The sequence below is a fragment of the Barbatula barbatula genome (assembly GCF_947034865.1).
Source record: "Barbatula barbatula genome assembly, chromosome: 14".
Taxonomy (NCBI): domain Eukaryota; kingdom Metazoa; phylum Chordata; class Actinopteri; order Cypriniformes; family Nemacheilidae; genus Barbatula; species Barbatula barbatula.
This window is the reverse complement of record NC_136777.1, coordinates 21,053,613-21,077,753: the sequence shown is the minus strand read 5'-3', so window position 1 is coordinate 21,077,753 and position 24,141 is coordinate 21,053,613. Positions and strand designations below refer to the sequence as shown.

The window sequence follows — 24,141 nt, the reverse complement described above, 5'->3', positions numbered from 1 at the left end:
GTCAGAAGATGATAGGTTCGCAGGGGCGAACCCCATCTGTCGGTTCGACACAACGTCGAGAGACCGACAGAAAGGGAACAGGCTGTTTTGGTGTCTCTTTAAATGCAAATGAGCTACTGGTCTCCACCCCCTTTCCAGCAGAAAGCGCAGGGCTGTGTGAGCCGGTGCTTCCAGTAACAACAAAACCGAAAAGAAGCAAAATCTTTAAAAACACATGGTTTTCGATAAGTGAGAGTATATAAGACAAACACGTTATTTGTTTAAAGAACTGAGCACGCTATTTTCTGAGTGAATGCACAAACGCGGTACGACTTTAAATCCAGCAAATTGCTCTTATAAGTGAAAGTTAACATGATAAACGCAGCATATCTAAAAACGTCTCGGTTACGTATGTAACCTCTGTTCCCTGATGGAGGGAACAAGACGTTGTGTCGAAGCCGACAGATGGGGTTCGCCCTTGAGAACCAATCATCTCTGACTATTTTGAAAAGGCCAATGAAATTGGCGAATGAAATTTGCATGCCGGGCTCCGCCCCCGGATATCCGGGTATAAAAGGGGAGCCGGCGTGTCCATTCATTCACCTTTTGTGCTGAGGAGCCTGAGAGCATCTCGTGACTGCTGCAGCGGACGGCTATTGTCGTGGCAAGAAGGACACAACGTCTTGTTCCCTCCATCAGGGAACAGAGGTTACATACGTAACCGAGACGTTCCCTTTCTGTCGGTCTCTCGACGTTGTGTCGAAGCCGACAGATGGGGTTCCTATGGAAAACGCCACGGCACTAGCCGCGTCACAATCTCTAGCGAAGCGACGTTGACCGGCCTGGGCGAGCCACACGTGAGCGCTATCGCGAAATTTGTAACCTTCCAGTGGGCAGGCAGGGGCTCCCAGAGCTTTTGGCAAAGATGAGTAGCCCCTGCCCTCTGCCAACTCAGACGGCCCCATTAGCGAGGGCCATCCAGTCGTAGGGCTACTGGGTAAGCGCTGTTCCTTCAATGAGGACGTGCGCTACGGAGACCACTTCCCACCCTAGGGGGGAATACAGTGGAGACACCAACATGGTCTCACCAAATAGGGGAGAACTCATGGGAGGTATGTGCGGAATGCCGCAAGGTGGATGTCCACCTGGGGAGGTCATGGGTTGCCACGCGGGGAACCATCTCATGACGACATCTCAGACGGAACCACCCTAGTGGGGGGTTACTACGTGTGGGGCACTAGGTCCGGTTAGAGCTATATGTAATAACTCAGCTTGATACCCGGCCATAGGCGGCAGGGCTGCTCCGCCGAGCCCGCCGCCCTGAGTGCTATTGATGGATGGACGGACTGCCTATTCTTCACCCTTGGGGAAAGAAGGGAGGCAGCCCATAGCGCACTGGTCCACCTCAGAAGGGGAATGGCGCTATGCGCAGGCGTACGCCCCACGACTGCTGGTCTCACCTGCTGGCAAGACTCGAGCTGCCGACTCCCCACGGAGGTTGCAAGCCTCTGCGAGGTATAGCGTAGCCCAACCTGCAGCTCTACAGATGTCTGCCAGAGAGGCGCACTAAGCCGATGCCCACGAGGAGGTCACACCCCGAGCGGAGTGTACCGTCACTCAAATGGGCACGGGCTAGGATCGGCACGCCGTAGTGACGGCGTGTGCGACCCAGCGCTACAACTCTCCTCGGATACAGCACTCCCGTTGCTGACCTCCATAACAGACAAGAGCTGCTCAGGGCCTTGAAGCCCTCAGTGTGGTTCGAGTAGAGGCGCAATGCGCTTACTGGACACCCCACGTACAGGTTGGGTCTTTCTCCCGGTGTGGGAGCGCCTGCAAGTTCACCACCTAGTCCCAAAGGGGGGCGGCGGAACTTTGGGCACGTAAGTCGGCCGGGGTCTCAGGATCACGTGAGAGTCACCGGGCCTGAAATTTGGCAATCGGTGGACACGGAATGCTTGCAGGTGCCTCACCCTCTGGATGGACTCGAGCCCCAGCAGGAGAGCCAACCCCCCTCGCAGAACGAGGAAGGGGCTCTCGGCAGGGCCCGAAAAAAGGGGACCCACAGGTCCACCTTAAGGTCCCAAGAGGGTACGGGGCGCGGACGAGGCCTTAGCCCTTCGCGCCCTAGAGGAACCTAATAATCAGGTCACGCCGCCCCAGAGGCTCACCAGCAACTGGTACGCGATAACCGCGACAGCGGGTACCCACGTTCCAATGTGGAAGGGGAGATTACTCCCCAGCCTCTCCTGCAATAGGACAGCACGTTCCTGAGCGAGCAATTCCGCGGGTCTTCTCCTCGAGAAGAGCACCAGGACGAGAAGGGGCGCCACTTAAAGGCATCCAGCCTTGTGGGCACGGCCCTTGCCTGAGTGACAGTCTCCACCACTGAGGGGGGGTAGGTCATCCAGGAACTCCTCGTCCCATCCAGGAGCCAGACCCAGAGGTCCGGCTCGAATGCCACAACGTGTCCAACCCCTGCGAGTAGGCCCTTCGCCAGGGGATTTGGCCAGGGGGAGTTGTCGTCAGGAGTATTAGCTCCGAGGACCAAGTGTAGTTGGGCCCGTAAGGCGCAACTAGCAGCACTTGATACTCCCTTCCCAGACCTTGCACAGGACCTGCGCAATGAAGCTCACTGGGGGGAAGCGTAGTTCCGCTTGTCCCGCGGCCAGCTGCGCGCTAGGGCCTCCGTGTCGACCAGGGAGTGACCAGCGGCACTGGGGGGTGTTCAGGGAGGCAACAGGTCCACCTGTGCCCGCCCAAACCACACCAAGCCGGCCGCAGTGGTGGAGTCGTCACTTCGCACGAGGTGTCAACTGACGAGAGAGAGCTTGGCTGTCTGGTTCAGGACACCCGGTGGGCGTGTGACCTGCAGGGGCCTTGCCACCTGCTGTCTCCACTGGAGGCTGCGCGCTAGGGCCTCCGTGTCGAGGGGGTCCTCGTCCAAGGAATGCCCAGCGGTACTGGGTGGTGTTCAGGGAGGCGACAGGTCCCCCTGTGCCCGCCCAAACCACACCCAGGCCAGCCCGCAGGGGTGGAGTCATCACTTCCCACGGGGTGTCAACTGACGAGAGAGCGCTTGGCTGTCTGGTTCAGGACACCCGGTGGGCATGTGACCTGCAGGGGCCTTGCCACCTGCTGTCTCCACGGGAGGAGGCGTTTTGGGCGAGTTGCGATGACTGCAGCGAGCGAATGCCACCGTGAGGTTTAATACGCTACGCCGGTCGTGCTGTCCGGGCCAGTATGCTGGCTCTGCACGGGAGGCCGGAGCCTCATCAGTGCAAGCAGGACAGTTAGCAACTTGAAGGCAGTGATCTGCCAACGCAGGCGGGGGCCCGTCCAGCGACCCGACACTGCGCGCCCATTGCACACCGCACCCGCACCCCGTAGGGAGGCGTCTGTCGTTCCACGACCGGCCTCAAGACCTGCTCGGGGTTAGGATGCGACGGCAGCAGGCGTAATGACGATACGCCTACTGCCAGTGCGCCACGCTCTCCAGGGAACTCATCTCTGTAGTCAGTGCTGTCGCGGTCCCATGTGCGTCAACCCGAGGGGGACAGGCCACCCCCGAGGACACCATGCCCAGGAGCCTCTGAAACTGATTTCAGGGGACCGCTGGCTGCTGCCTGAAAGTTCAAGCAGCTCAGCACTGACTGTGCGTGCTCGTGAGCGAGCACGCCGTCATGGAGACAGTGTTGAGTTCTCTACCAGGAAAAGGGGGAGCTCCGCGCCAGGGAGAGCTGCTCTCTTTTTCCCGGCTGACCCGTTACTGACATGCCAGCCCCTCGACAGTGCCGAGGGAAACTGTACATGAGAGTATGCGGTCAGTTGTCATGAACCACTCCTGGCGTCTGACAGACACCAGGACGCGCTTCTGCGCCTCCCGAACGGCACCCTTGCAAGGTGCTGCTCAAGGTATGCAGCGACCCCTGGTTTTGGGGATGATGAAGTGCGGCTGTCGAAGCCACTGGACATCTCGGCCGAGGGGACGGTTCGATCGCCTTCGCCAGAGGGGTGGCAGCCCCGGCCTGGAGCACAGGAACATCCCTGCCTCTGCTGAGGTAAGAGGATGCCTGAAGTCCGGCGGAGGTCTGGCGAGCTGGATCGAATGCCGAGACGGACCACACTCCCAGCCACCGTGATGGTTTGAAATGCTAACCAAGCACCCAGAGACCTCACAGGGGGGGCTGCGATCTACTTCATCAACCCGCGGGGGTTGGTTCAATGACTAGCAGTGCTGTTCTCCCCGGGGGGAACGGCTCCGCTAAATCACCTGCCAGGCGATGGCGCAGCTCGACGCACCGTCGAAGCGAGAGTGCTGAGGGCTGCTTTATACTCGTCATTGCGTGCCGCCACGACGCAACGTCGAGTTGCCGAACACCATCTTTCAGAGGGTGAGAGCGGCTGCAAGTGGGACCCAGAGAGAGACCTCTCCTTGTGAGAAGGCGGGCACTAGGCCCCCGAAGGGGCCCAGAAGGTGTTTGGGACGCGGCAGGGACCGCCCCAGTCCGACCATCCAGCAACCCAGGCTGGGTCGGGCCCGATGGTTCAATCTCTCTAGGTGGTCCTTCTCTCGACGTCTTCCTCCGGGGGGCCACCTGCGGGGGCACCGGAACCGGAGTCGACGCTGGAGAAGGCCAGGGCTGCTGGGGGCAGACCACGTGCGAGACCTCGACGGCCGAAAGGCGGCCGGGTCACAGCAGGCCGGTCTGTTTCTACACTGTCAAAAGGCTGCTGGAGCAGTCCTTGACAGCGCCACCAATCAGCCGACCTTGCGAGAGGGGAGTCGGGAAAGTGGCCTTTCTCGACTTCGCCCCCCTGCGCAAGATTGGGTCCGAGGCATCTTTCCGGGCCACTGATGTGGACATCGTCCGACCCAGCCTGCGCTGCCACCGCGGTCCCCGGAGGGCCAGTCGGCGGCGGCACTACTTGGGTCGGTCTTACCCCGTGGGGCTCTCTTTAGCGCCCTGGCCTGCAGGAAGGCCATGCGTAAGAGTGGAGGCAGCTTGGTCCACGGCACTGCCAGCCTCAACACCAGAGATGTTGAGACCTTACATGCCCTGGACGGTGAGTCTAGGTCAAGCCCCCCAGGTGGCCGCCGTCTGCGGATACCCGCGACTGCATGCTCCACCCAGGGTGCATTGACATAGTCCCTAGCTGCCTCCCCGCCCCGAGGGAAGAGAGGGCGATAGAGTCAGCTAGACGGAAGCGCGCCGAAAGGGACGCTCCAGGTCTTACTGAACTCCTTATGCAGCTCGGTAAAACTTGGCACTTGAGCCGGGCCCAATGTGCGAGTACCCAGCCGCGAGCACCAGGGCTGCACCGCAACCCGACGCTCACGGCGGTCCGAGCGAGCATGGCTGACATCTTGACGTCTGCTCTCACCTGTGCTCGACCTCCCGAGGGAGGGAGCTTCAGGGAATCGCCAGAGTCTGATGCCAGCAGGTCGCGCTCCGATGTTGCAAGAGACACCTCATCTCCACGGCTCGTGTCCGAGCGCGTGGCTGAGGAATAAGATGGCTTAGGACCATCCTTGGGGACCTGCTAAACAAGCGAGACGGGGCGCGAGCGGTCCGCGAGCCGACCGGCTGACGGATTAACGCTCACGATAATCCCCACATCACCCTCGCTGCTCGCCGCCGCTGACGGCAGGGCCGTAGCCGCTGCGGTCACAGAACGGGAAGCAAACGAGGTGGTGGCTTGCTCTTGACAGAACGTAGCCAACGTGACGCAACGTCTGAATAGCCGTCCGCCCGCAGTGACGCAACGTCTAACTAGCCATCCGCGCGCAGTGACGCAACGTCTGAATAGTCATCCGCGCGCCGTGCGGGCAGGACGAATCCACGAGGCTGCCACAGTGATCGGACCCCCGAACACTTGCGGCAACCACCGTGTCCGTCCCCGTCCTCGATGAGTGTACTGCACCCAAGAGATCAGCGGGCAATGCCACGCTGAGGAAATTGCTCTTTTAGAAAAATACCTCAGGAACTGCCAGGACGCCCAGGGGAATCTCCGCTGCACCGCGTCGTAGAAATCGGCAATTCGAAGAATGTCATCAGATGCGAAGGCTCCGAAGAACAAAAGGTGAATGAATGGACACGCCGGCTCCCCTTTTATACCCGGATATCCGGGGGCGGAGCCCGGCATGCAAATTTCATTCGCCAATTTCATTGGCCTTTTCAAAATAGTCAGAGATGATTGGTTCTCAAGGGCGAACCCCATCTGTCGGCTTCGACACAACGTCGAGAGACCGACAGAAAGGGAACTGAAAACATTTCATACACAATGGTAATTCAAAGTGCTTTACATTGAACATAGGTGGGCTTTAATGCAAAATTCATATGCACTGTGTAAAAACAGACTTCTGGATGTGATTTATCACGATTAATCATTTGACAGCACTAAAATCAATGTAAAAAAAACAGCAGAACAAAAGAGTAAAACATATTTAAATTGTATTTCTATGAAAATACATTATCTATAGATTTAATCTAGGTATACTTTTAGAATTCTTCGTTTTCTCCATTTCTCCATGTCTACTTAGCTGGACTTTCTGTGTCATTCTCAAATGTGTTTGTCAACATATAGCAGAATTTAAGGGCGCGGTGTTAAACTAGTTGTGCTAAATAAATCTTAACTTTGTGAGAAACGACATACCGGCTTTGATGCTGAGGTTCTCGCGGATCTCCTCGTGGTCACAGGGGTGAGTGAAGTCGAAGATACTCTGCCCTGTTAGTTCCACCTTTAACCAAAGAAAGAAAGAAAGACCGATGCTGTTATTTCCTTGAACATCACTTACCGCTTTTCCTTACACAGGTGATTTCACGCTGCTGCCAAGATGATGTCCAGGTCACATTTCACCACAAATTCAATTAAATTTACTTACAATTCATCTTATTTTAACACTATTAAAAGCCTCCGGAGACATTCCTGCTGATGAACACACATAATGTGAGATGAACAGACATAATGGATCTTTTACTCATCACAGTCTATCTGATAACACATAGATAACAGGCTGTAATTCTGGGAAACAGCAGCCATGTGTGAGGAAGCAATCATTAGGCCGTAGATAAGTGTACGAGCCAGAGGCTGAGCTTCTGCACAAGTATGAAGAGCGCGACACATCCTTCCACCCATACAGGCCTTGAGGGAAACAGGCTTGTGCCGTGGTTAATAATGGCATTTCATCGACCTATGATTAAGTGAACCCAGAGGAAATGTACACTATGAATGCTAAAGAGATCTGTCTGCACTGTTACTTTAAAAAGCAATATGTTATAATGTTCATTTTTAATAAATAAAAATGTAAACGTATAGAACAGAATTTGACTGTTAGTCCGCTGACATTCCTTTTCATTTTCTCACAGTCTTTACATTTTAATTTGACCAATTGATCTGTTCTTTACTTTAGCTTCATCCTATGCTGTTGTTTATATTTTGTTTTATTTCTTAAATTATAATACGTAAAAAATTATTTCTATAGAACAGCATTATATTACTACTCGGTTGACAGTTTTTTTCGTTTCCACCTATTACTATTTAATGGTAAATATATACTTTAGTTTAAAATATATTTAGTTTTATTGTATTTTATCGTAACATGTTACCCCTGTCGGTGTTGGTATTACTACTGGACAAAAAACATTCAGCGGTGCGTTTCCCGAACAATGATATAACTCGCTGGTTGGCCACCATAGTACGATGCATCGTTGGCTAAATTAATGATGTAGTTACAACTGTTTCCCTAAACTGTAGGTTTAAACGGTTGATGCAAACAGGTTTTGACCCATTTCACTAAAACCATCCATCCGTACCTGTGTGAGCCCCAGACATTTTTTTATGTTTTCCGATAAGAAGATCATGTCTCCATCTGATGTCACCACGGTAATGAATCCGCCCAGTGATTTCAAATACCAGCTGTCCATAATTCTGTCCATCTTTGATGTCTCCGTGGCACGGCCTGCAACATAACACAAGAAACTGTTTCACCATAAAGCACATGTGTGTGTGAGTGTGTGCATCTTCTTTTGCTCTTAAGTCCTTGGTTGAGGTCCAAAACAAACAACAGCAACTTTATCTTGTTACTCTGAACCCTCCCTGCAACACTGACCTCGGTTCTGTCCCTGCCAAACACACACCAACATGCACTACAAATACCCCCATACACTGACACACCACCCAGAAATGTATTTGTTTTCTTTTTCTCACAGTTTACATATGTTTTGTCCGTCTTTTAATTTTTCTGTTGGATGACTTTATGTCACTTCTGAGGTTTCTTTTTGTTGAAATTCAGCATACACTGAACTGGAATGGCCACAATACATCTATAAACTCTGTTGTGGAATGGTCTTTCAGCGGCTGCATCTTCACTTTATATTGAAAAGTTGAAAAGACTATTTGTGGCCTACTGTAGATCTGGCCAAGGACCAGGAGGGAGGTGGAGTCAACCAGGACATGGAGAGCACGCCGGCTCCTCACCGGGGGGTCGGAAGCCTGTGATTGCTCCAGTGTGCTTCCTCTAGATAAGAAACTTTCTCAAGGCCCATTATGAGGGGCTGGATTCGGGCCGAGCCCAGAGACCGTTGCCGGAGATGGTTACGTCTTTGAAGGAATTCTTACGCCACGGCTTTCATTTCGAGATGAAACGAAACTGCACCCAAATTCGGGATTAGAAACGGGCCATCTGGGCAAATTTTTTTTTTTGAAAATGTCAACCTTACCATGAGCTTTACCGTTTTTATCGTACTAACAGCACAGATATCAGCATTTGGTTGTTCAAATACCCATGTCAGGTCTCTCTACATAATAGGTCTATCATCCCTTCTCCATACATTAGTGATAAATAGAACCACATTTTGGCGCTTCAGTGGTTCTTTGGGGTGACTGAGGTGCTATTTAGAACAACTGAAGAACCATACAAAGACTTAACGGGTTCTTTATACAGAAATGGTGCAATATAGCACCCCGGTCACCCCAAAGAACATCTAAAGAACCACTGAAGTTCCAAGATATGGTGCTATATAGCACTAAAAGTGGTTCCTCTAGGATTACGAGCAAAGAACTACCTTTAGTTCTATATAGCACTATTTTTTTATAGTAAATGGTCTACAGAAAAAAGGTACAAAATCTGTAGCAGGGATGGTACGTTATCAAAAAGTACACTTTTGTACCTAAAGAGTACATATAAGTATCTCAAAGGAACATACTGTAACCAAATGAATACCTGGAACTTTCGCAGGGTAACATCCTAGTACCAGGTGCACAGTTTTTGTACTTTTTTTTCAGTGCCCTTTGGTAAAAATCATGGACTCGATATCTTAGAAACAGGTTTGACGTAAACGTTCACATAAATCTAAAGACCTCTGACCCTTAAACAGTAGGCCAATGTACTGGAGGAAATGGCATGTCATTCTGAGAAATTCCTTAGCAAACAACAGGCAACTTGCCACTTGTGTTTTTGCAGCCTAAAAGTCACAATCCAGTGTTCGTCTTCATGGGTTAAAGATAAAAAAATGATACGAGCCGGAATAGAATAATTATAGCAACGGTGAGTCATAGATTGTAAAGAGATGGTATCTGCCGAAAGATCTATTTCATAACAGGTGTTTTTGAGCCGCTCACACATGGAAAGAGAGATTCAGCGGGTGAGTAAATCAGTGAATCTATATCAGTGGATAGGGGAGCGGCGATCTTATGTAAAATGTGTTTCCCATACACCCTCAGCGTGGGTATAGTGATGTTGAGAAGAGAAGAAGGGGATGGATGGATGTGTGGCGCCAGGGCTCGCTTGTGTTTTGGCTGGCTGAAGATGAAGAACGCCAGGCTTAAAGAAAGCACCAATCGTGGATCTCACAGACCAGCTGATAACATCTGATGTGTCATGTCAAACTGACAGGGCTGCCTTTCAATCTCCCTCTCTCTTCCTTTCTGCATGTACCATGCACTTGAACACTCTCTAGTCATTTCAAGTCCAAAGCTTCAAAAATGTTACTTCCCGCAGACATAACTGCGAGCTAATTCTGTTCTCTGTCGTCCAAACACAGGGAGGAATGTTAAATGCAGGGGCTCCTTTTGTCCAGAATCCGGAGAATCTAATTTTATAATCAAGACTCACAAACAATGCGAGCACACTCACATCCTTTCGCCTCCTCGAGTCAAAGAAACCTCCAAAATAAATGGAGCAGTGCAGTGGGCACTCAAAGGGACAGTTCACCCCGAAATGATAATACTGAATGTTCTTAACTTCATGTTGTTTCATAATAAAATAAATGAATAATTCAAAGAAAATTGTAAAGAAAATAAACTTGAATCAAAGTGAAATAAATCTGTTTTATGTACTATTAATTTTTTTATTAAAATGTCTATTTCATGCAAATTCATTCAATGTATTATCTGTGTTTCAATCCAATTTACATCAGTGATGGTTAAGTTAAGGGCAGGGGTTTCTATAATGCTAGATTTTTGTATGATTCACATCGTAGAAAGTCATACAATTTAGTAACTGGGTAACAAAAAGTAACAAACTCCTTTCGATACAAGGCGGTCTATATCACCAATTAAATGTATTGTCTGAAAACATACAGTAACATTAACATTTAGCTTAAAGTTATAGGTCTATCAGTTTAACATGCATAAATGACAGCGTTTTAATTTTGTGGTGAACTGTTTCCTAACACAACATCTATACACCCAAACACGTTCATATTTTCTGATGCTTTTCGTGCCTGTTAAAGGTTTTCATTAAATTGATATGCTAGCTTTGATTTATAAGATTAGCACCTACAGACACACATAATTAACCCAGACAGTCTTATAGCAGGTTCAATATTTACTAACATAATTATAACTGTACATAGAGCGCCTGCCTGTTTGGTATTACACATCAATACATTTAATACAGACTGACAACACTAGCACAATGTTTATTCATGATCTGAGCTAATGATGGTCAACCTCGATTAGAGAATTTCGATTATCATCATAGCGTGTATTTGAACTTTCTACTTTGACATGATGCAAATATATAAATAGAGCATCGTCCATCTGTTTTGTCCTAACAGCAGCTCTCGATTCACAAGTTTTATAACATTTTATGGAAATAGAGTGGGGAACCACTTTTAGTGCTATATAGCACCATATATTTGGTGCTTCAGTGGTTCTTCATTGGTTCTTTGAGATGACTGAGGTACAACTGAAGAACCATACAGGGGCTTAACAGGTTATTTTTACAGAAACTGTGCAATATACCATCTCGGTCACCCCAAAGAACCTCTGAAGAACCAATGAAGCACCAAGATATGTTGCTATTTAGCACTTCAAGGGGTTTCCCTATGATTACGAGCCAAGAACCCCTTTTAGTTCAATATAGCGCCAATGTTTCTAGAGTGTACTTCAATAACATGATACAGGGTTGTGGATTTTTTGCATTAATTTCAGAATAAATGAAACATCCTTATATAGACTATACAATAAGTATAGTACAACTTAACATTTGTATATAATTTAAAATAAATCATATTAATTTAAATGTATATTAATATTAAACCGTTCAAATTTTGGACACACCTGCATTCATGTATATTTTTAAATACAAAAACTTATATATTTATTATGTCCTGATTATGAGATACTCAGATGTCATTTAGCATGTGAATGAACATATGAACAATCTTAAAGGAGAACAATTGTGCCAGGCTCTGGTGTTATGCATTTAGACTATATTATAAGAATGTATATATATACATATATATATATATGAATGTCCTTGTGTGATTTTCTGTGACTGTGTGTCTCTGTATGACACACCTGATTCGAGAAGTTTACGTGTCCGCAGGGAGCTGATGGCCAGTCTCATGATGGACGCTTTGTCCAGGTGTGAGCTGATGCTATGTGGGAGGGGCAGCTGATGGGCAAGTTCATAAAACACCTCTGTCTCTTTACTGCGCCTGCAGCGCGCCGCATCTCGAGACTTCTCCTTACGACGGTCTGAACTGCATCTACACACAGACAGAAAGAGAAATAAAGAGTAAGGGCCGTTTAAACATTACCTGCTTATGAAACACCTAATGATGAGTTATTCGTTATAAGCGGTTTATTTACAACCCCAAAGCTCAAGTTCTGAGGTTTTTTTTATGTAATACATTACACAGCACAATATAAGTACACAAAGCACAAAAAGTAAATCAAACAATAGTTAAACAAATTTAGACGTAATAAAACCAGTGTTGTTCATTTTTTGGTATGTTGGGGGGAGTTGTGCTTAATAGATTTAAATGAAATCATTTAATAGAAATATCACGTTCAAATTTCATGTTTAAAGTCACTATGAAATCTAAACTAAACAAAAATCCTCGCAATTTTCGTTTCATGACGACTTTAAAATAGACGGTTTCAAAGTGACAACAAACAAACGTTACTGCGCATGCGCGCGTTCATGGACCGCACTTAACTTCCGGTAGACATTTCCAAACAATAGAGTGCCTGTAGATTATTTCTGATAACAAGCATGAGAAACCCAGAAGAACCATTCCCAAAACCTCTCCAATATTAGATACCATACCATACGGTGCCTTACGGTTTCTTTAAATGCAACAAAACTACTGGACCCATTTAATAAAAATGAACATCCAACAAAATACAACAAATCGTTTATTTAATACAATAATTATACAATAAAATAATAATACAAATTAATATTAACATAAATAAAATATAAATGTTAAATATGATTAGACACTAGCTGAACACAGACCGGAAGTAAACTGCAGCCCGGCGCGCGCATCCGATGAAGAGGTCTATACAGTTATGTAGCATTTTGGACCAATGAGTATTACAGAAGTAATGTATATAAATCAGGCAACCTGTCGTGGCATTTTATACATTATTCTCATGTTTAAAAATACCCACCCAAACCTGTCGTTGCTATCATAAATGTAAAACAAATGCAGTAAATACAGTTTGCATTGAAGTGTCTGTAAACAGAGACATTAAGATTCACACATTTATCTTCACTCCGAGTGTTTATGAGGCTTCAGAGAATAACGGTCTCTTTGATAGTGCCTTTGATAGTCTTTCTCATTCATCACAAGCTGCAGATTCACAAACCAGAACCTGAAAACTGAGGCCATGGAGAACAGCCCAGTGTCCCGCAGCTGCTGAATCTACACACACAAAAACACACTGGTATCCTTTGATCAGCTACATCTACTGATTAAAATAACACTAGTGTCATCAATACCCTCACTTTCCTGAATTTGATGAAAAACTGACAAATGGGCCAAGCATTATATTACCTGTAATACATAAACCAACATACCAGTAAAATAAACAGTCATACGTTATGTGTTTTATTTATTCTAGTAAATCTGGGGGGTGTTTACAGAAAAAACTAAATAATTCGATGGTTGACCACCATAGTACGATGCATCGTTGGGTAAATTAACAATGTAGTTACGTCTGTTTCCAGAAACCGTAGTAACTCTGTCAGAGATCCATTGTTAGAACCGAGTACGATCAGCAATCTAGTTGAGTAATGACGTCTACTAATAAATACGTTCAGATTGAATTCATGTCAAATTCTTGCTGTTAATATTAATAACACACATTGCTTTTAAGGAATACGTTTGTTTTCCCATTTTTTTTATCTGTTGTATTTATTTCCCAATAATTTATTCATTTATAAGTGTCACCCTACTTCATTATGCCCAGGGTCCTAGTGTCATGACCCGGGGTGAGACAAGGACAGAGGACCCAGACGCACACAGACATTTAATAATAAATAAAAAAAAAACCACGAGGGGGTAACATAACAAAACATGGATGAATAATGAAATGACAGGACTAAGACTAACTACACTAAAACAAGACTAAAGTTAACACTAGACATGAACTACAACTTAACTACGCTGGAAAAGACTTGACCAGGCACAGGAACTCACCACACAAATCACAAAGAACCACAGCACAGGACAGAAGACAGAGGGGCATTAAATAAGCGAATCAATCAAGAGGGGAACAGGTGTGGGGCATGAAGCAACTAACAAGCAATAATGATTAAACGATAGGAAGGGAACAGAGATGAGACCAGAGTGTATGGCAAGCCATAAGGGCCAAAATCACTCTCTCCACATTAAACATGAGGTTCTGTCATGATCCTGCCACTAGACCAAGAGAAACATGACACGATGTGGCAGAATCTTGACACCTAGAGCACATAGGTGATGTCCCGACTTTTAAAAAAACATATTCTATTTTCTTGACAAACTAAAAGATGTAAAATTGTATTTGTGTATATTTAGAATGATCGGTATGGAAGCTATAGACCTGCAGTTCGACCACTCAACTTTGCGATGCTGCTTGCGATTGATTGTTGGAACGATGGTTTTGGGAAACACTTAAATAGTTGAACTACGCTGGAACGGCAGAACATGCGACCATAGTTTGCTAACCATGCTTTTGGGCAACGCATCCCTGTCAGTAGAGGATGGGTCTCCACTTGATTTCAAGTGGGACATTACTGTCCGCTTAAAGCCAAAAGTGAGCAAAGGCTCAAGTGCTTATGGGAATGATCTCTTATACATCCTGCATTTAATAAACAAAAAATGCTCCCAAATTAGAACACATCTGCTCCATGAGCCATGATTTATTGGAACTAGAATTTATTGGTTATTTATAGTTGTTTGTTTTTGTTTGTCCGTTTATTGCCATACAACCAGGGCCAGTGGAATATATTCCCACAATTTTATTGGGCTACAATAAACTTAAGATTAAGTAGAACTATTTATACCAGGGCTGTTAAAGTTAACTCGTGCAATATTTCAGCGGTGTTTGGTAATACGGTTCACCATGATAGTGAAAATGCACGGTAGTATTATTGCTGGCACGTCAAATAACCGTGAAGAAAAATGTGCCTTATCTTTTCCTTTGATTGGATAAAATAACACTCTGTTTATTCTGCGTAAAAATCATGCACTCGCGCTCGGATGTAAACAGCCTCACATGGAGAAGAATGGGGGAAGGCGGAGCGATGCCGTCTTAAGGGGAAATATGAGTTATGTAGCTAATAATGTCAGTATGGAAGAACAATTATTTCGATTTGAAGTTGAAGATAAAACGCAACACAATCGTATCTTGCCACAGAGTGCTCCTTTTTAATGTCTCGACTATTAAGTTATAGCTATAAGCAATGTAAACCCAAATGCCCAAAATAATCAAATTGATTAAGTAATGTAAACTTATTTTTATAAAAAAAATTCTACTAAGTTAAATATTTTAAGTTCCCGAAACACATTCTTACTTTTGAGTAGAGTTTTTATTAACTTGGAGTTTTAACTAAAACTCAAAATAATCACATTTTCTCCTTCAATTTACTTAAATGTAAGTTCAACACAACTGGTCGAGAAGGATTTCCAATTCCCAGCATGCTTTGCTTCAGACTGCATTGGAAGAGTCCATTTTTAAATATGATTATTTTATGTGTTTTTCAGTAAAGTTAAAGACTTGTTAGTGTTTAATGTTCACTTATCTTGGATATTTAGAAGAGTTTAACATATTTCTCAGTTCTGTGGTTACCATTGTTCAGAAGAGTTGTGCATGTGCTTAGGCTGTGGGAGGCATGTGCTGTGTCACCAGTGGGCAATGACTTTGCTAATGCCAGTTCTGAGATCAATATCTTCTTGCTCAATTTGGGTTGCATAAATCAAGGTATTTGAAATATGCATATTAAGATTAAGAAATGTGTGAAATAAAGATTTTGAGAAAAATTTGTTTCGTTAACTTAAACATACATCTTTGTGGTCTTAAATTCTGCCTACTTAATTTTGTGAGAATGATGGATTAAAAATGTAAGTCACACCTACAAACACTTATTAATAACCTTAATTTAACATTCATCAAAATGTGAATGTTCTGCTTACTTTAACCAAGAACTTCTAAAACTCAAAAAACATTTGAGTGTTTGCAACTTATCCGCGTTTACAGTGTATCCTACTGCTTGCTATGTGGAAAAAGCATGACTTGGCACTATTGTCGTACTGACATGTAATTATTTAAAATGAACTGTTGTGTCAGTAATAATGGCCATTTAAATATCAAGCCACGAATATTATGTTACATATGTATTTGACTATGTATGTTAAGTACACTATTGTACAGCAAGTAATTGGGCATCTTTAGCTTCATCATCACCATTACATGTTTTTCACGAACTAAAATATAGTATGGAGTAGAATATGTTTTATCATGTATAATTTTGCTTTCCTGTGGCTCAGTAGTAAAAATAAGGCGCTAGCAATGTGGGTTCGATCCCAGGGATTGCACATACTTAGAAACAAATAGTAGCTACAATGCATTGTAAGTCACTTTAGATAAAAGTGTCTGCCATGCGTGAATGTAATTTAATTAAACACCTTACAAATTATAAGATGTACTTTCTATTATTTCTTATTATTGGATGATATTTGAAAAAGTTATTAAACTTGTTTTTGATCATCCCTTTCATCAATTACGCCACATAAAAATCTCTACGGGGCAAAGGCCTCCACTTGACACTTTTTTCTTGAAAGCCTGCTTTTGACACATTCATCTAAATAAACAATCTTCAGTTATTACCGTAGTCTGAACTGTATGTATGACTGTAGTTTTTTTGGTCAAAACTTTATACAAGATTTACCATGCTCTCCTGCAAGTTGACATTAAGAACCATTTAAATTAGTTTCAGTGTTTTTCATGGGCCCTTTAAGTATGCTTCAGTTTCTTAGCTATAAAAACTGTATGAAATTTGTCATTTATTTCTGTCCTCGAAATTGACATTGAGAACCTTTTAAACATATTTATTGAAATATCGAATGAATGATTTTAAAAGATATGAACTTCTCGGAGGCAACCACCCGACGTCCGAGGTTTAAAGGATTAAATTCCTTTAATGCATGGCTAGGTGTGGATTATCCCATGCATACAGTATATATGTACTGTATATAGAAATAAATACAGTATATAACATTTTTATTATAACATACAAACTTGTATAGGGGGCGAGATGCAACAAGTGCACTGAGTGAAAACAAACTCGCTCAGGCTAAATAGATTAGCCATGCACACTGGTATGAGACCTCTGTGTGTCTAATATACAAAAACATGATAATCCCCATTATGCTTTATTTGAGCCTTAGGAACATTCAAATAAATATGTGTATGCTACAGCCATTTTATGAGACGTTTAAGCACGTCTTTGTCATTTAAAAACAAACAGATTGTTAGAGCTGATGCTTTTAGTTATGGCCAGGTCAAAGCAATGAAGTCCCTTATTTGCCAACATTAACAGAAACAATGCTTTTATCCTTTCTTCCTCTTGTCCTATTTAGAGGAACATAAACAGGTACCTGGCTTGTTTCCATGGGGACTGTGTTGAGAAGATTGTGTTCTGAAGTGAGCTGGCGTGGATGTTTTCCTTTCCTGTCCTGCATCCAATGCAGACATAAATCAAGACATAAATGCGTAGCTATGATGCCAATAATTGTTTCAATGACCATAGACTTTAATAATGCCTCTGTGAACAACCTCACACGTTCAGATTTATTTTCATTCGCCAAAGAAGCCTTGGCAAATAGAGCAGAGCGTACCATTCTACATTTGCAATACAAAGATTTGCCAGGTGCACATGCAACGACAAAAACAAACATATTAACCCACTGAACCATTTCTTGAGGTATCAAGTTTGCTTTTATCTCTCTTACAGATAGGAATATTTTCAATTCTTGCCACGACAGTCCACCTTATTGTTAGCGCACAAGCCCAGAGGACACCGCAGGACATTAAACAATAGAGAAGTAGCGTTCACTCAGGGCATGAAACGTCTAGTGCACTTGTTGAACCCTCCGTAGCAGACGCGGATGTCTCCCAACGAGATCATACTGAAGAATGGCTATGCGCTATACAGACGTGCTCAAATTTGTTTGTACCCTTACAACTCATTGAAATAATGCTTCATTCCTCCTGAAGAGTGATGGAATTAAAAGCTATTGCATCATGTATACTTGCATGACTTTGGTATGTCATAGAATAGTGCAAAGAAGCTGTGGGAAGAGATGAATTATTGCTTATTCTACAAAGATATTCTACAAATGGCCTGAACACATGTGTTGGTACCCCTTAGAAAAGATAATACATTATTGGATTAAGCAAAGCAAAGCAAAGTCTGAGGAACGCCGAAAGAAAATAATAGACAAGGATGGTAAATGTAATTATATGTTTACATGGACAGCTTGGATGCTATTGCTATTAGCATCTAGCACGTGAAGTTAAAACCGGATAGCACTGAATGACATAACAGAGTTTATCAATGATTTTCAGTACTTAAATACCTTTACACAAAAAAATTTGTATGGATCTGATCAGATATCAATAACACAGTTCCCGGTTAGACACATTTGTTTATTTGTCACATGGCTCTGATATGCAGGTTTGCTGAAAAGAAACAGACATCGCTTGGCTTTTAAATGGTATTGTTTAAATACTGAATTGGTTTGTAACTTAAATGTTGATGTTTTTTAATAAATGTTAACGTTCTCACTTACGCGTCATTAATACTAGGCTATATGTATTTTCTCAGGTTCCAGTAGGAATCAGATGACAGGGGAGATCAGCGAGAGGACGACATGTTTCAGAATGATGATGATGACGACGATGACGTCAGAGAAGCCACAAAGTTTAGGAGCAGGGGCCCTTTTCAATAAGGAGGTTCAACCAATACCTAGTTAAAATGTGAACTGAGTTGAAATGCACCGAGATGCGAAAACTTTTGGTTTCAGAACAGCTGATTTCAGTGAGTTCTATCAACTCTGGGTAGGCTTACCTTGAGTTAAGCGCTTGCATCATAACTACGACAAGCCATTATCAATGGAGCTCCGATATGACGAAAAGGCCATGACAGATGTTATTGATGTTAGGAAGGATGTGATATTTTGATATCTCTAATTCACTGTAAAGAAAAGTTTTAATAAAAATGCACAGGGAAATGCCAAAATTCCACTCTGGTCCAAAATTGCTTTCCTGAAATCAAGTACATCCCTATGAATGAATACAGCCTCTTCACATATAGGATCCTATATAAAAGCAGTCACTGAGATGGTCTCTCTCTCTGATCAAGTACACCACTTGCGCTTTAAAAGGGGGAGGAGATGGAAAGAAACTCTGGGTTTGCCAAAGAAAACCTGCTCCTGACCAGGTTAGGTGCACAGAGTAAGTTACCTCGCTTTTAGAAACGGGCTTGAGTTACCCCGCTTTCTCTGGTTTGACATACATCACATTCTGCAACAGAAAACCCAGAATTTCCCTCATTTCCGGGTTAATATACTCAGAGTTTGCACTAAACCTCCTTTCTGAAACGGGCCGCAGGACACACGAAAGGATAGTGTGACCTTAAGCTTTCCAAGGATCGCAGATGAAGTTGTACTGTTAAACCACAAGAAATATGAGAAATGGTTAAGAGGGATAACATGAGAAGAAGAGAACTCTTTTGAAAGTATAGTAGTTAGCATTTTTACTGTGTATTGTGAGAATTTCATATGATTAATTAATTTATAGATCATTCATTTTAATCACTTTAAATAGTAAAATATTTTACTTTACAATCTTCCAATATAAAACCTAATTTAAACCAAAAAGCATTTGTTTGACGTCTTTAATTGCTTTTGTGTTCGTATTTTACTTGACAATTTCTCTGTATCAGTTATTATATACAAGCTTTCTTTAATTGATCACATTTAAATAATATAATATCTTCAATGTCATGCACACACTAAGAACAAAGATATGGATGGCTGCACAAGCACATATATTGCATATTAAGTACAGAAACAAATATGTACAGTACATAAATGTCTAAGTATATATTTATATAATTATTATTTTTATTTGCATTACAATCTGTACAAATAAAACCAAATAAATGTATCCACAGTGTTAAATTGATTCTTTAGCATCAGCTAATCCTAGCGCTGTCACCAATAGACAATATGATCTTCAGTAGCTGATGTGCTGTGGCTCGATGGCATCTGCAATCTTAGAGATGACAACAAACTGTAGTACACACACTGCATTTGGCAGACACTTTTATCCAAAGCGACTTAGATTTATCCTATACATTAATGCATAAGTATGTGCAATCCCCTGGGATCGTACCCACAACTTTTCGTTGGTAACGCAATGCTCTTACCACCAGTACCAGTTAATGTTTAAATCCTTACGTGTAATAAAATAAATCCATGTCCATGATTTTTAGAATTTCACTAATATATATCACATATCACATTAATTCCCCCAAAAACGAGTGCTGGTAAAGCACATTTGCTATGAGTGAATACCACACGGAAGCTTTTCCGCCCCCTGAGATTTTACTGGAAATACGTAGGCTGTTGAGTCCATTGTTAAAGTCTCATTAATGACAAAGATTTTGCACAAGTCTACCATCACAAATCTTTAAAAATGTAGCACAACTATTTTTTTTTATCGAAAACCAATTCATTTATTGCATGTGGTGATCTTGGTTAGTTACAACCAAATGGCAAATACACAAAAATTTTGGTTTTTCAATCCATGGTTGCCTAAAATATGGACAAACCCAACAGTGGGATTACTTTCAATTAACCACAATGTTGGGTTGGGTCAAATGTTGACATTTTCTAGTTTAATTTGAACCCAATGGCTGTTTTTGTTAAAATTTCACCAAATAATAAGCCCATAAACTGTACTACGACACCTTCTAGTAACTTTCAGGTCATATGTGGCACATCATCAACACATTAAACTATTGGCAACACATTAAACTATTGACTAGTAGGTGTGTGATTTGTTTGTAAAATCTCTGTTCTGTTTGGCCTATTTCCAATCTTACTCCAAACTAAATTTCTGTCAGTGAAACCTAAAGCAAGGAATCCTTCTCTTTGCGTGACATCAGCTAATTTGTCTTCTGACATTGTGGTGCAGTTGAACCATACAGACTATGCAAGAACTTAAAAGCATTTAACAAGAGAGTGATAAAAGTCAGCTTGTCATGTGATAAATGTCAGCTTGTCATGATGAAATGTTATCTATTCTGGTTTGACAAATGAGCTATAAGCCCGAGTCCTGCAGCTGAAATATGAGTCGCCTTCACAACCAACAGAAGCCATAAATAAATACATTAACAACTTAGCTGAATTGTTGACTTGGAAAATCAGTTTGAACTATGTTTAAGAAGGTCGTCCGTCCAGGTGGATCTCTTTGCATGCAAAGACGTGGTAAAAGACAAAGTGCTTGCACGGAATGGGAGTGACTATAAACACACAACTCGACGGAGTGGTCTTGACCTATCCAGGCATGCAAACAATGACATGCTACCTTATGGGTTATGACTGCAGGGTCGGTCATTTTCCTTGCGTGAAATGTGCTAAATTAAGCGCTGTCCCCTCGGCTATTCCATATCGGTCTGATCGGTCGAGTTTGTTTGTGACGGCCAGGGCCGCTGCTAGCCATTTTGGTGCCCTAAGCATAATTCCATTATGATCCATTATGATAAACATGGACTTACCTGCAAGTGATGCACGGGCATCATCTCGCAGTTTCTTCTTCTTTCTTTTCTCTGATCCTGACTCCTGCTGTCTTTTCGGGGCCATTTCCAAATAAGTTGCCTAGGCTACCGTCTGTCAAACTGCGTCAGGCGCACGCGCGATCAACAGGCACTGCCGCGCGGACCGTACATGGGCGGGTGGTGGTGTGGATGGGGTGATATGGGATTGTTCGGCCGTTTTTTTTACATATACATGGCTAAAATATGCCTGCCTAATTATTTTTCTATAGCCTAATGAAATAATATTAGATTAAAATTCATCAGGCTATTTTTGGTGCCCTACGCACAGTGCGTGATGCGCGTGGTGGGAGCGGCGGCGCTGGTGACGGCATATGACTTTAAAACAATGTCAATATATTTTCATTAGCCTGGGGGCTGTCCCGGAAAAAAGTTTTTCCCACGCTCAGTGCTGGCGTTCGACCGGGCACCCAGAGTTGAAAAATGCTAAATTTGGGGCAGAACGCTGTGCCTGCAGCAGACGTTTTGAGCTGAGCTCCTACTTTATGAAGGTCTCTCTGCAAATCCAACATAGACTCCGAGCTCCTGCGTCTCTCTGCAAATCCAACATAGACATGTGCCTTGTTTACAAAGGAATCCATGGTAAAATGAAGCGAACAAACACTCAATGTTTTCAAAATACACTTCTACCATGCATTCCTAATATCAGAATCCGAAGGAAGGGACACAACCAGGTTCTTCCACAACCAGGCGCTGCCCAATATGTTGCTTGTTTGTTGCTTGGTCGCAAATAAAAATAACAGTGAAAGAAGTCCTCACTTTTGCACATATGACACAGCTTGCGGCTCCCGAGAGCCCTTTGCTGAAGTGACAGGGTTGCCAGATCTTCACAGAATAAATAAGCAAATAAAGACAAGACGAAAATAAAACTTAAAATGCAAATTGTTTATATATTTTATAAGACCAAAAAAATCTCAAAATGCTAGGCTGACCATTTATTAAGACCTAAGTGCCGAGGCTTTTTGATCTAAGACCAAACAACTAGCATAAAAGAGCATATTAATAACGCAGCGCACATCAGCGGTTTAGTTTAAATACTAAATAAAAAATTGCCAAAAATTGCACGTAAAAGCACATAGGGGCTCCACCTCTTACCAGAATAAACTGTAAAACCTGAACTAAAGAATGTATTTAAAATAAGCAAAATATGGATGAATGTGTCCATGTTCTTTCTTTATCAAAGAATTTCTAGAGCATGACATAAAAAAGCAGCAATTTTCGCCTTGCACAATGAATCTTCATGGTCGACATACATATGACCTCAAGCATATTACAGATTCTCTCCTCTACGTAACAGCGTGGCATACTAATTTAAACCGTAAAGTTGAGTAATGCAACTGGTGCATGAATGAAGCAAGATATGACTTTAAATGATCCATACAAAGCACATACCTGGCATGTGTTTTGATGCTGTAATTGACACTTACAGAAACGACTGTCTTACACCGCACTGCAAGTCTATCATTCCTCTTGAATAAGGAATTCAACTAACAACAGGTTAAAGTTCACCCTTTGCAACACATTTTGATTTGTTTTAATATGACATATTTTACAGTTAAACTGGATATTGATCCGAAAAAAATTAGGACTGTACTTAAAGATTAAAATGTGGAACTGTTTGGATTGTTACATTACAAAATGTGATCAGGTGGTTGAAGGGGAGGGGTTGCCAAATGGGCGACTGACATCAGGTGAAAAATATAATATTTTGTAGAAAGGCATTTTTTCTTTTTTTGCTGTAATAAATCATGTACAATAATATCAGTCATTAAAGAAATTATGTAAATGAGATATATTTTGAGCAATTAAGAAACAAAAGCATAAAAACTATGGTTTAAACCCAGAAGAATTCTAGCTATATGCAGATAAGCATCTCCACGCAATGTGTCTATCTAAGCGTGTGAGCAAACAGTCACACCACAGAAAGTCTCTTACATCTTCCAATCAAATAAAAAACGTCTTAGTTATGTGCCTCTCAGACTGTGAATCATTGTCCATTTGAATTCCATTGAAAGTTTTGTGAAATACCCTTTTGTGTTCAATAGAAGGAAGAAAATATGGGTTTTGAATGGCATGACATGAAATGAAAGGGTCAGTACTGACAGAATATTCATTACAGGATGAAGAATCATTCATTACTGGGTTTATAGAGATTTAACTGAATGTAAAAACAAGATGCCAATAATGCAGCCCTCACCTGTCAATCATTCTTTGAGCACCTTTCTCTCCCCACGTTCTCTCTGATTGGTCAAAGATTTAAATGAACTTGTCAGGACATGTCCATATGCCCACTAAGGCCACGTTAACATGATGAAAAACAGAAAAGTTTTTCTTTTGCGTTTTTGAAAAGTTTCACGTACACATGACAACGTTATCAAAATAATCCGCGTTTACACAGATTCGCAAAAATGACTTAAACGCTGTATTACACATGCCAGAAACTGGTGACATCACTTAGTAAAGACAAAAGTCCCTGATGATTGATTGACGGGTTTATGGAAGGCGAACTTCCGTCGCTAAAGAGACCATACAATACA

The 24,141-nt window shown here is 43.1% G+C and overlaps 1 protein-coding gene across 1 annotated transcript in view; it reads right to left on the bottom strand.

Moving 5' to 3' along the window:
- epas1b (endothelial PAS domain protein 1b) overlaps positions 1 to 24,141 on the bottom strand; it is a 55,751-nt gene that overhangs the window by 24,855 nt on the left and 6,755 nt on the right. Inside the window, exons 2-4 of the mRNA XM_079473357.1 lie at positions 11,788 to 11,978; positions 7,797 to 7,942; positions 6,637 to 6,721 (exon numbers count right to left, since the gene is read on the bottom strand). Coding sequence (XP_079329483.1) covers positions 6,637 to 6,721; positions 7,797 to 7,942; positions 11,788 to 11,978 — 422 coding nt within the window. The remainder of the gene's footprint in view (positions 1 to 6,636; positions 6,722 to 7,796; positions 7,943 to 11,787; positions 11,979 to 24,141) is intronic.